At 47.2% G+C, this 13,950-nt stretch overlaps 1 protein-coding gene across 1 annotated transcript; it reads right to left on the bottom strand.

Moving 5' to 3' along the window:
* Nucleotides 1-239: 239 nt before the first annotated feature.
* LOC307244227 (interleukin-10 receptor subunit beta-like) lies at nucleotides 240-6,897 on the bottom strand. Its single transcript, XM_080019336.1, has 7 exons — nucleotides 6,767-6,897; nucleotides 5,545-5,668; nucleotides 4,666-4,856; nucleotides 4,034-4,188; nucleotides 3,260-3,410; nucleotides 2,073-2,218; nucleotides 240-970 (listed from the first exon to the last, which is right to left on the bottom strand). Exons 1-7 carry the CDS (start codon nucleotides 6,828-6,830, stop codon nucleotides 740-742), a joined length of 1,062 nt encoding a protein of 353 aa, XP_079875462.1. The 5' UTR covers nucleotides 6,831-6,897; the 3' UTR covers nucleotides 240-739.
* Nucleotides 6,898-13,950: the final 7,053 nt, after the last annotated feature.

Genomic DNA, 13,950 nt, shown 5'->3' with positions numbered 1-13,950 from the left:
GAATCAATAATCAATAAATATTCTACATTCGGAAAAGAGGATGTTGACTCAAGTCTCCGGTAGAACTCTCACGTCCTTGAAGAGACAACTGCACCCACCGTGACCCTGCAACAGGAAGCTGGCACCAACATCCCCTTTGTCAAAGCGAGAACCAAGCAAAACCAACGCGTTTTCTTGTGCCACTCTATTCACTTTATTGGTAAACGAACCACAATTTAACAGCTTTTATGCCACTGCGTGTTTTTCTTTTCTGGTTGTATCTCCTGCCGGGGTGCCCGGGTCCCGTTCATGAAATCCTGTCATATTTCCACAAAGCCGCCGTTGGAGCCGTGAAAGCCACGCTCTCCGTTCTTGGCACAGGGAGATGTCGTCCTCTCAGTCATCGCGCCGTCTTCCAAATCGGTGCAACAACTGTCAAACGCTGTGGCTTTTTTGGGGGGCGTTGAAGCGCGGGTGCATGGGGAGCAGTTCATCTTCAACTTTTCATTAAAAAGGTGGTAAACACGGATTTTCGGTCACAGTTGTGTCGGTGATTTCAGTTCTTTATTGTGTTTATATATATATATATTTTTTTTTTGTCCTTTTATTTTAAAAATAAAATTTTAATCTTGGTACTTTTGGTCCTATTTTTCCCCAGCAGTATTTACGTCCCCTTGGGGGATCGATCAACTCTTCTACCCTTCACGCCTTCATTTCCAGAATGATTTCCAGTGCCGTGTCCACCCATCGGCTTCCAGCGTCAACGTCCTTCTTTCGTTTTTTCGTCCTGCCCCGCACGACCTCCGTCAAACGTCCGTTCCTCCTCCGCCTGCTGCCGCACGGTGCAGTCGCCCTCCTCGGCCGCCGGGGAGAGCTCCGCCCCCTCGTTCCGGTCGCTGGCCAGGACGCTCACCTGGTCATAGGCCTCCACGGGTGGACTGGAGTTCTGCACGGCCAGGTAGAGGGAGGAGCTGGGCGGCTCCAACAAGTACTGCAGGGCAGAGCACGGTTTATTCCTCAAATACATTTTAATATACAAGGAATTTGTCAACTAGCAATTAGCACAGTCTGGAAAAAAAATATATAAAAAAATATAATAATAATAGAAACAATAATAATAATAATAATAATAATAATAGGAAAATCAAATTGGGAAAAAAAACAAAAAACTTAAAATGAAAATAAAAATGGTCAAATATACCCAATTTGCAGAAAAATCCAAAACAGAAATAGCCAAATATAAGAAAATATACTAAATGGGATTCTATGCACAGGATGAATGATTACTATGGGTATGTACTTATTAGGTTATTACAGTTAGGTATGGTTGGATTTGCAGACTTGTGACACGCGTATTGTTTTGAGTTTGGACAGAGATCGTTATGGCAGCAGAATGTAAATAAAAATGAGTTCTGATCATTTTATATATTATAACGTTGCAGTGTTGGGGACACTATAAATGTAAGGTTAAAAAATATATACGTTTAACATTGATTAAAATCTTTGAAATTTCACCCCAAGAAAAACGTCACTGATTTTTTTCATGAATGGATGCAGGTTGAAAATGCCCAAAAACAGGGAGCCCGGTGAGGCTTAAGGAGCCAACACGAAAAATACTGATCCATTTAACCAGAAACTGGAGGAAAAGCAGAGGGCCACAACAGACCAGATAATATTTTTAAGTTATGAATGACGTCAAGCACATGAAGCAACGTGTCGTTCCATTTTTCCCCACAGTGGTAATTCACTAAGTTTTTGGATCATCTTTAAGATTTTTGGATCCACCTTAAATCTGCAACCGGGGGTCAACACATCCCCCCCGAACCCCATCACCTGAATCAACACCTGAATTTTAATTAAATTTTTTTTTCATCTCTGAGCTTTGTTGAATTATTTTCAATATCTTCAAATTCATGTTGATGTCACCTTAGTGACAGAGCACGACCCCCAATGTGGGATTTTTCTATTCCGATTTTATCTCGTTGAGAATCATTTTTGGCCGGTTTTCCGCTCCATTAAATGATTAAATTCCTCCAAAAGGAGCCGCGCGGCGCTGCAGGGTGGAGTTCCAGAGTGGGCACCACGCCACCGACCTCCTTAAAGTGCTGCGGCAGGGAGTCCGGCGGGCAGAAGAAGCCCGTCAACTTTTTCCGGTTCACCACGGCCACCACCGCGCCCGTCACCAGCATCGCCATGACGACGAACGTCACCAACGCCTCGATCCACGGCGCCGATTCCTCTGCGAAAAGGATTCAGAGAAATGGAAAAAAAAACAAAAAAAAGGAAAAGAAAAAAAACATGAGAAGGCGGGTCGTCTCGGAAAGCCGCTCTCCGTTTTGTTTCGTGTGGAATTTCGACGAGGCCCGGACAACGGAGGATCATTTTTGGAATCGTGGGCTGACGATTAAAGGGTTTTTCGGTTGCCCCGGTCAACCAGATTTGGGCCATCGTCAACCAACACAATGTCAACCACTTTTCACATGTAAAAATAAATACACTCGCACGGTATAATTCTGTACATTTGGAAACTTTTTTTTTGTCAGTCTTGGCAACCAACAGCCAGTGCACGGTTGCAGACTGGTGGCCAACCTGGCAACCGCTGCTAAAGGCTGCAGTTGGTTGCTACTGGGAACTGAAAATAACTTTTTAAACCGAGATCCATCAACGCATCTGTTTATCGGACTTTACAAAACCGATATTTCCATTTCAACTTCAACACGGGGGTTAAAGATCTTCAACATTCAATAAGGTGTGATCCCTTGGTGTATTTTAGTACTTCATTGTATTTATTTATTTATTTTTTTGGGGTCCTTTAATTTTATCATTTTAACCTTGGTATTTTGGTTCTTTTTTCATCGTCGGGCTCAGGCTCAGCAGTATTTACGTCCCCTTGGGGGATCGATCAACTCTTCTACCCTTCACGCCTTCATTTCCAGAGTGATTTCCAGCGCCATGTCCACCCATCGGCTTCCAGCGTCAACATCTTTCTTTCGTTTTTTCGTCCTGCCCCGCACGACCTCCGTCAAACGTCCGCCCCTCCTCCGTCTGCTGCCGCGCGGTGCAGTCGCCCTCCTCGGCCGCCGGGGGGAGCTCCGCCCCCTCGTTCTGGTCGTTGGCCAGGAGGCTCACCGCCACACCAGGGCGCTGTCACATACGCCGTGTTGAGTTTGTTTGGACGGAACCCTGGTGCGCGCCCGTCCCGCTCCCTCGCCCGTCCCGCTCCCTCGCCCGCTCTTGTGTGCAGAATAACGACGGCCCTCGGAGGACTCCCAGCACTCACTGTCGGCCGTGCTGCGGCAGGTGGTGCTGCTGGGCAGACTGGGCATGGGGTTCCTCCCCGTCAGGATCTGCACCCGGACGCAGTAGCTGGTCCAGGGCTCCAGTCCACTCAGACCCACTGGGTTCTGCTGGAGGCCGGAGGCACTCACTGCCTGTGGGAGGAGGTCAGAGTGAACACCGGGGGAGACCCAACACCTCGACGCTTTAGGCTTGTTATCTATTAGTTCTCCATCCATCCACCCCTCCATCCATCCCTCCATCAATCCATCCTTCCTAGCAGTTATCTATTAGTTCTCTATCCTTCCTTCCATGCATCGACCCTTCCTTCTTCTTTCACCACTTAGTCCAGGAGCCTAACACACACACACACACACACACACACACACACACACACACACACACACACACACACACACACACACACACACACACACACACACACACACACACACACACACACACACACACACACACAGTCTGAGTGAGCAAACTAACTATTAATATCTATCTAAATATTAATATCTATCTATCTAAATATTAATATCTATCTATCTATCTATCTAGCTATCTATTAATATCTATCTATCTTGTATCTCGTAAAAGTCCCTCCAGAGGTTTGTGAGTAAGAGTGGATGTGGAAAATGAGCAGAACCCAGAGGAGCCGACTAATGGTGGAATTAAATGGAATTAGCCAGGTGATCAACAACACGGCTGCTGATAACAACACGGCTGCTGATAACAACATGGCTGCCGGATGTAGGGACTGCGCCATCACCTTGTCCTCCTGGTGCTCCTTCCAGTATGTCACGTTGTAGGTGGCGTAGTTGTAAAGCTCCCTGAGGCTGGACATCCTGAACACCGGGTCAGTGATGGTCACCTCCAGGTAAACACCGCTGACAACCAGGGAGACGCTGGGCGGCCCGATGGTGGCTGCACAGGGAGGAGGAGCCAAAGAGCGAGAGGGATTTAAAGAGAAACAGAGGAACCGGAAGACGAGTGGAAAGACCGTCCTGATCACGCCCCTTTTAAAGTCCCTTCACCAAGTTCTGATGGATGACCGAGGATGGGTCTACACACTTTTGTGAAATAAATCAAGATCTAAAAATGTTACGATTGGCAAGCTAGTTTTTATTTAACATTAATTTAACAACTATTTAACATTCTTTTAACAGTTATTTGCTGTTAACTTTACATGTATGAATAATTTAATTCATTTATTTTGAGTTGACATTAGTCTCATTTATTACACTCTATCTTTTGTGATTTTAATGTATTTGTTCTTAATTGTAGGTAAGGTACTTCTGAGGGTGCTATCCAAGATATATTATAATAATAATAACAATAATATAATAAAACAAATAAAATATATAACGCCTGCATGTTATCCCCTGGTGAGCCTCTGCTTACTCTCCTCGTCCAGGATGAGGGGGCGGCTCTGCACCCAGACGGAGTGCTCCGCCCCGCGCTCCGCCCGCACCCTGCAGGTGTAGTTCCCGTAGGCGGTCAGCCGGTCTTCCCATGGGACGTCCGGCGCCGTCAGGTCGCAGCTCAGCGCGGCCAAGCCAATGCAGCGCGGAAGGAAGGAGGAGGCCGGGGAGCTGCAGGGGAGGAGACCAGCCTCGTTAGAACCAGTGGCAACATAGATATGTAGAGACGTGTTATTAATCATTCATATATTTTATCACACTTTTATAAAGCGGCATAAAATGAACAAAAAACTATAACTAGTATTAGTACTGTTAGTCACAATTTCTTGTATGACAAAAAACTGATTTACATCATCGTGACAGTGCTAGAGATTAGTTGTGTGTTTGCTGTTGGATTGTGTGTGTGTGTGTGTGTGTGTGTGTGTGTGTGTGTGTGTGTGTGTTCTTGGTGAGAGTTTCCTCTTTCCCAGAACAAGAAGAGTGGTTTCTCACATCTCCCACGCTGCGTCCACCATCTGACTCATGCACAGCAGTAACGCACAAAAATCTAACTGTCCGAAAGAAACAAATCATTTAAATCACTGTGCGAGTCACGCATGACCTATCCATCTATATTTCTATGATCCATCTATCCATCCCTTATCTATTTCATAATTATTTATAATTAAATTATCTATTTTTAATTTTATACAAATTAAATTTTGTATAAAACATTTTCTTCAGACCATTAAAACTTTTTTCATGCTAATCTGCTCATGTGTCGAAATACACTCATCCCCACCACGACCAATTCCTCCCACATGCAGATGCACCTGCTCCTTCGGGGTTTTTTGACACGGGATCCGACCCCCGCACGCACCTGTATTCTGTAGTGTAGACCAGGTCCAGGGGGGCGTCCGGGGGCGGGTCCCACCTCACCACCAGATCCATGTTGTAGGAGCTGACCCTGACGTTTCGGGGTCCGTGGAGGACCCCCGACACGGCTGGAGGGATAAAGATCATCACGTCAAGTGGGTAAAACATCCCTTATCCGTGCGACACATTGAGGTAACAACTGCACAAGGAGATGGAAATAAAGTAGAACGTACACCTGGACCAATCATTTATCCTGTAAATAGTCTGTATGTGTTTGTTTTTTTCCCCACATATTTGGCTTTTTTTAATTTTTGTTTTGGTTTTTTTTGTCACGTTTTTATTCGTGGTTTATTCAACGTTTACTTAATTTGTATTTCTATTTGGAGCTCTGCGCCTCGAGATGTCCGGGTCCCACCGCGAGGAGCCTGGTGCGTCACCTCCGTTCACAAAGATCACCTCTAAAGCCGGAACCCTTCGCCCGGTCCGCGTCGCGGGGGGGTTTTCCGCCGCTGAGCCGAGGAGCTCATTTCAACTCGCAACACCTTCTCCCCCGTCCAGCCTCACCCCCACCTCCACCCTCACCTCCACTTCTCCAAACGGTCTTCTCCAGATCCCTTGGTTCCATCTTTTGTCTTCTTGGTACACGGGGTGGTGGACTTTTTTTTTGTCTGTTTGTTTGTTTGTTTTCGGGGTGGTGGACTTTTTTTTGTCTGTTTGTTTGTTTGTTTTTTTGTTAAAATTTATCCGTATTTCCGCACAGTTTTACTGACGCCGCTCGGGCCAGCTCCCTCGCTGCGCTCTCTCCGGGGAAGGCGGACAGAGGGCGGGGAGGGGGGGACAGGCAGGACGCTGACCCAAGGGTCGTCTCGTTCGCTCTGCCGTCGCCTCGTGTGGCGCGGGGTTAAACGTCCGAACGCGGGAGACGGTGGCGGGTTGTCGGACGTGACAATGTGGCGGGGTGACCACCTTAACACCCGGCGTCGAAGCTTCCGATCGCGGTCCGCGTCGTTTGGTCGGCGGTGCGTTCAGACCCCGCACGTTTACTTTAAAATGTGACACATGACCATTGAGAAACGATTGAAGGCGACGGGAAAATGGGGGGGGGGGGGGGCGACGAAGAACAAAAGTTGAGTTTTTACGGTTAAACAAAAAGGTAACGACATTAAACAGTAATTATGAAAGGGTTACCTCACTCCAAACCCCCCTTCGCCACAGCTGTACGTTACCTCTGGGTCCGCATGAACCGGAGAGGATGACCAGGAGCAGTCCTCCGACCTGCACAGCTGTCATGGTTCCCTCAGGGCTCCCGTCCGCGACGCCGACATGGGGCTGGCTCTGCCCTCGTCGACCGCCGTACTGCTCGGTACGGGGCGTGGGCGGCGCCTGCGCGGGAAACGAAGCCGTTCCGAATACGGAAATGAAGACGATACGAAAAATAAATAAAATGAAGGATAGAGCAACGAATTAATTAATAATAATAATAATAATAATAATAATAATAATAATAATAATAATAATAATAATAATAATAATAATAATAATAACAACAACAACAACAACAAGAACCTAAACCTATTCATTAAACTACGTAAACTTTGTGTGTGTGTGTGTATATATATATATATATATATATATATATATATATATATATATATATATATATATATGTAATATGTAATAATACGTAATTTAATGAATTTATGTTTTTTTATTTTTCTTTTTTACCCAGTTTAATGCTGATTCATTGACGTCACACAAGTATCTTAAATACGATTTTCCAGGAAACAACAGTATTTACGGTAAACTATGGTTGACGTTAACAACCAACATATCTGTGCGCATGCGCACTAAACGTGACGCACCCAATGAACAGGTGCAGCGGCTCAGGGTCCGCGGCCGCCTAGCGGTGCTTGAATGAATTGCAGCGAAACGAATGTTTTGTTACACATATACAGTATACTATATATATATATCTCTATATATATCTCTATATCTCTCTCTCTCTCCTTTTTTTATTTCACAAACCTCAGTCATTATGGCTGTTTGTGAGACTTACACTTTAAGACTTACACAGCAATTGTTCATTTACACATCGCAGGTTGTTTTAGGTTCAACAAAAGCTTGGAAAACTCTCCTCTGGGGATTCAGCAATGGATTTTATTGCATGACCACTGAAATTTTGAGTCAAAACAATTGATACATTAGTGTGAGCAGAGTAAACATAAAAAGCTTGAAGTATGATTAAAAGGTACTGGATAATCATAATGCGACACAATTAAATGCATCAAAAAATAATACCTTCATGGATAATTGTGACACCCACATGCATATTCACAGTAAAACAATACAAAGGAAAAAATAATTTAAATCACCAAAATGTGTGAACGTTTAAACCACGGTTTGCTTTCCATTCAGTTCTGGGTCACATTCCCATTTATATGTCATCAATATTGATGTGGTGCAGTCACTTCCTGGATTCAAGATAAGTTTGGTGTTGATCAATTCAACAAAACAACAAAGAGGACCATATCCACCGTCAGTAAACCCTTAAACTCCCATTCTTGTAAAATGGTGAACCAGCTGATCAGACTTGCTGTATGAGCTCTCCCATTTCCCCTGACATCATTTGTAATGCGAAACCAAGACACGGTTCACAGGATCCGACTGACGGATGCGATTACGGATTCTGAGTGAAGCGGGCCTAACATTTCTGGATCAATGCATGCACTGGAGCAAAAAATATTCCCCCGGTAAATCATTCTGCATTAATGAGATAAGTTTTCACGAAAAAGGAAAATCTTGTTCATTCGGAAAAAAGGACAATTTCAACAACTTCTGAATTGATATATTTCACAATTGGGGTTATTTTGAAAATCGGAGTTGGCTGACCGATCAAAGTTACTGCCACAGTTGTTATTATTATTATTAATTATTATTATTATTATTATTAATAATAATAATGGTATTGTTATTATTATGATTATTATGATCATGATTATAATTAGTAGTAATATTAATATTTATATTAATAATATTATATGAATATTATAATATTAATAATAATAACTGTATTATTATTATTATTATTATTATTATTATTATTATTATTATTATATAATTTAGTAATAATAATTTAGTAGTAATAATAATTTAATAATAATAATAAATGATTTATTTATTATGGTATTTATTCATTTCACTTTTTTTTTATGATTTCATTCTTTGTAGAATTGTGTCCTGTTTTCTGTACGGTTTTGTGGCTCCAATGAATGAATCAAAAAGTGAAAACCTCAGCTCGGTTAAACCTTAAGTTAAATCCAGAGAGTTTAATCCGAGGTTAAAACTTGAATTCTGTCCACGTAATGCACATGGGAGCCAGAAAGAAAACATTTGGAAAAACACAATATGGTGGCGCAATTTACTCAGTTCACAAGGAAAGTGTAAAATCTGCTCCCAAATATATTTTTTTAGCAACTTCTCAAATGTTGAATTTCCCACCGGGGATAAATGAAGTCTTATCCGAGCTTATCTAGATTGAAACCCAGCCTGCAGCCTCGAAACAGATCCAAGTCAGAGGCCTGGACTCAGCCTCGGTCTGACGTCAGGTCCACCCCTTCATCATCATCCTCCTCTTCTTCATCGTCGTTCCTCTCCTCTTCGTCGCCTGCGGCCGAGCTGCCGTCCTGCAGGAAGGCGGAGTAGGTGGGGTTGTGCAGATACAGGAAGTAGTCGGCGGAGAGGCCCGAGATCGGGCTCAGCAGCCCCGACAGGCCCACTGCCACTGGGCTTTCAGAGGGGGGGGGTCTGGAGGGCTGGAAAGAGAGAGAGGGGAGAGAGGGAGAGAGAGAGAGAGAGAGAGGGAGAGAGACAGAGAGAGAGAGAGAGAGGGAGGGAGAGAGAGAGAGAGGGAGCGAGTGAGCGAGAGGGAGAGAGAGGCGAGAGGGAAAGTGAAAGAGAGAGGGAGCGAGCGAGAGAGAGAGGGAGGAAGGGGGAGAGAGAGGAAAAGTGAAAGAAAGGGAGAGAATGAGAGAGGGAGAGAGAGGAAAAGTGAAAGAGAGGGAGAGAATGAGAGAGAGAGAGAGAGAGGGAGGGAGGGAGAGGGAGAGAGAGGAAAAGTGAAAGAGAGGGAGGGAGGGAGAGAGAGGGAGCGAGTGAGCGAGAGGGAGAGAGAGGCGAGAGGGAAAGTGAAAGAGAGGGAGAGAAAGAGAGGGAGCGAGTGAGAGAGAGGGAAAGTGAAAGAGAGAGGGAGAGAGCGAGAGAGAGTGAGAGAGTGAGAGAGCGGGAGAGAGAGAGAGGGAGAGAGAGAGAGAGAGTGAGAGAGGGAGAGGGAGCGAGTGAAAGGGAGGGAGAGGGAAGGGGAAAGAGAGAAGGACGGAAAAAGAAAGAGTCAGGCTCAGACAGCAGACGGACGAGGCAGTGGGTGTGAGTGGGTTTTCCTTGCGTTCACATTTTAGATTCCGTGTTTTCCAACCGCCGCAAGACACGTTTCTCAATTTTCACAAAAAAAAACAAAACGGAAGCTAGCTGCTGTGTTGCCAGATCAAAGCTGCAAGGCTGCATGGACTCATGTGATTGGTGGGTTCCAGACAGAGCAGCAGCTCCGTGTTCGTCAGAACAGGCTTCACTCTGGAAGTGACGACCATCAGCGCTGGTGAAAGGTTCCACTCTATTTTGAGATCGGCTTCCTGACGAGTCACTCGCTGAAAAGAGTCGTTCCGTCCGCCTGACTCGTTCGGTTCGGTGGGTGCGACGCGCGGCGAGCGAGGGAGGACTTCCTGAACGACCGACCGCGGGAGTGGGGAGTCAGTCCGGCTCACGGGCCGCGAAGGGAATTCTCGCGGTCATTCACTTTGGTCGAATGTAAAAGAGTGAATCAGTCGCTTTCACGGTGAACCGCGCCGAACGCCTCGGGGCTCGAATTCTGCCGCCGGTGATTATTTTGGGCCGGCGGTCGGAACGTTCACCCGCCCGCCGGACCATTTTGCCGGAGTCCCTCCCCACTCCCGGGTCGCTGGCGTCGCCGTGGGCTTACTTTGGCGGCGATGTAAAAGCGGTTGGCGAAACAGCGCGACGCGGACGCCCTGCGGCAGGTCAGCACAGAGGGAAATTCCACCCCTTTGCCTCTGGCCTCTGGCCGGTGGAGAAGTCAGCGTGAGGCCCATCACCTCCCGATCGGGTTCCGCTTCGTCGATAACTCGCGGGCACGTGACGCCGCATTCGATACTAATCTCTTGAATCTCAATTTTTTTTTGGTTTTCATGGCCAGTGCCACAGCTTGGGACGCTGACATGCCAGCCGCGCTTTATTCCTTTGATTGCCGCGATTTTGATGAACTGCAGACAAGATGGCGGCGCGGCCCGGTGCTGTATTATTTATTTTTTTTGCGGTGGAATTTTCCTCTGACAGGGGCCGGGGCGGACACGTCGCGTCGTCACAGGTCAGATCCACTACTAGAGTGCCGGGGAGGAGTGGAGCCAGCAGCTTGGCTCCCAGGCGCCCGCCGTACACCGCCGACCCGATGAGGAGGAACGCCAGCACGCAGAACACCGCCAGCAAGATGAGGACCACATGAACTGCGGGACGGAGGGAGAGGAGGGTCAGATTTTGGGAGGAATCGGGACTTGAATCAACGAGGCGAGTTTGGCTGACGGAGGGATCCCGCCAGCTCTGCCTAGGCCAGTGTTTAATTAGGGCTGCTGGGCGTATTTATTTAGTTGTTTTTTTTATTTGATCGAAATCATATTTGAGTAAAGTGTCGCGGCGGCACCTGTTACTTATTGTTCACAAACGGAAATTATTTGATTTCAAATCCTAATATGCGTAATATTTATTTATTTCTTTTTAAAACGGCGTTAAGTGACGGGACTTATTTTATTTTGAATATTCAGTGAAAAACATTATGAATCGACATGCCTCCATGATGTCATTCTCTATACAACCTGCCCACCAATTTATTGTCAAGCTCAATAAACACAGATAATATCTGACCGGAATCTCTCCCATTTGTCCGGAACACTGAAATGTTCCCGGACACGTGGAGCGGAGGCGCTTTGTTCTAATGGAAACTCTGGAAGAAAGGTTTGGAAAATCAAAACGACTCTTTTGACAAAGTGACGCGTCAAAAACCCAATCTCGAAAAAAAAAAAAAGAGGCCAACATCACTCATCACGGTCGTCACATCCGGAGTGAAGCTTGTTCTGACGAACACAGAGCTGCTGCTCTGCTGGAGCCGGCCGGTCAGAACAAGCTTAGCCGTTTTGATCTTGCAACACAAAAGCCAGTTTCCATTACTCCAGGAAGGGGAGGTTGGGAGGTTTGAAAAGCAATGGTCTAGGTGGTGTTGCTGGCACGGATGCAAAGCACCGACAAATAAATAACGAGTACTACATTAAGGTGTCATTTTGTCGCAGACCTCCTGCAATTCCCTGGAGGGCCCCTAGGGGACCAACACCCCGGCAGCGGCAGACAGCCATGTACCTGAGCTGTTCGCCGGAGGAGGACTGGTGAAGGAGCAGTGGGGTTCAGACGGGATGATGTTCTGGTTGATGTACGTCTCCACGCTGACGGTCACACAATACTCCACCCCCGGCTGAAGGTATTCAATCTTGGTGTTCTCTTGGTAGGGAACCCTCAGACTGAACTGCAGAGAGGAAACAGACGACAACAGAAGGGTTCACCGGACTACAGGGACGATGAAGACCAAAATGCCTTGACCGGGGTTTGAAGAGAAGCCTTTGATAAATTCAAGATACCTCACTAGCCTTGATCTGGAGGTAAAGGGTGGGGAAGGCAGGAGAATGGGTGTGGCAGCAGATGCGTTTTGAAAAACCTGCCAGTTGCCAACAGCTGCTAAACCTTACCTACACCACCTTCAATGTCACCTGTTTGGAGAGACTTCAGCTCTTCTCCCTTGTGCCACATGCCTCCACCGTGCCCTTCAGGGGCGGACACACCCCGGGGCTCTTTTCGCGGACCTCAGCTGGGGATCCTCCGACACCATCACTCGAGCTCCTCCTCACGGAGGATCCTCCCAGGTGAGCACGCTCGCCTACCCCCACCCGCAGGTGAATCACTGGCCTCCGAACAGACAGGAAGCCGGGGGAGCACGTGTGGGGCTCACTGACCATCAGTAGTAGCAGTGTGTACCGTCCCCTCCGCTCTTCTACTTCACACCAGAGCTACGCCACCGGCGGCTTCCCCCCGGTGAAGCCGTCGAAGTTTCCGGATGACACAACCCTCATTGGAGCAAACCCCCGATGGGGCAGAGTGTGCATGCGTGCGCCGTCATCCTCCGGGACCTCGGGTGGGAGCAGAACATCAGCTCCATCTCAAAGGAGAGGATCGACCCCCGGCAGCTGTTGAACGAATTTCTGCCTCCCGCAGAAAAGGATGGTGCTGTTCTTCACAGCCGCCTTGGTGGCCACCACCCCCGTCATCCGGAGCTGCTCGGTTTGCCGTCTCTACCGTCAAGGGCAAGGACACTTTCCCAAAGACCAATACGCCTACACCCATACACCCAGACGATAACCTCCATCTCACCCCACCACTGGAGGCAATTCTGAGAGAATTTGGCTGGTGACGTGTCGTAATATACCAAGACCAAAAGTATACCATGACCTGTGACCTCTGGACCACTGCCCCAGTTAGGCCAAGGTCACGTCGCATCTTTGCGATCGGCACAGCCACTTTCAGTAGCAAGGTGGAGTTTTTTGCAAGGTTTTTCCTGGACCTGGCAACCTTGGAGATCTCTGACATAGACCGACAGAGCTGTCAGATTATAACTTCTTTATATTTTCCAACCTTTCCAACTGTGTGCAGTGTTTGTACGCGAAACCAAAAAAAACATAAACATCTTACGATCATTAAAACCGAGGCAGAGGTAGAGACAGAGGTAGAGGTAGAGGTAGAGGCAGAGGGGCGCCAGGTTGGGCAAGCTTGCCGTAGAAAGTGTGAAAGTCACTAACTCTCTTCTCTTCTCTGTTTCCATCCCTCCCTCTCGTCTCGTTTTTCTGTTTCAGACAAATTTTCCCTTGCGTGACTAGTAACTGCTGAGGCCTAAATTGTTTTAGCTTTTTCGATAACACGCAGCGACAACAAAGTAAAAAAAACAAAAACCGCAGCCCTCTTTGTGTCGGCGCACAGTTCAGGCGAAGCTCTCCCACGAACGTGAGCAGAGGCCGCGCTGCAGAGAGAGGAAGCGCAGAATCGCGCGGCGACCCGAAACACAGCGAGGGCGTCGCAGCAGACCCTGCGGTCGTCCGTGGCGCGCCGGCACTTTCTCAAGTGTCGCAACAGTTTCCTGCTCTGTTCGCCGCCCGCCTCCGGCTCCAGTTTCTAAGAACGCGCTCCCCAGGTGCATACGGCGGTTCCCACGGGCGCCAAATTGGGGTCAGCCTGGCGCCGCGTGCTG

This window comes from Zeus faber (assembly GCF_960531495.2).
Source record: "Zeus faber genome assembly, chromosome: 18".
In the NCBI taxonomy this organism is placed as follows: domain Eukaryota; kingdom Metazoa; phylum Chordata; class Actinopteri; order Zeiformes; family Zeidae; genus Zeus; species Zeus faber.
Note: the sequence above shows the minus strand (reverse complement) of the source record. Positions and strands in the feature narration are given on the sequence as shown.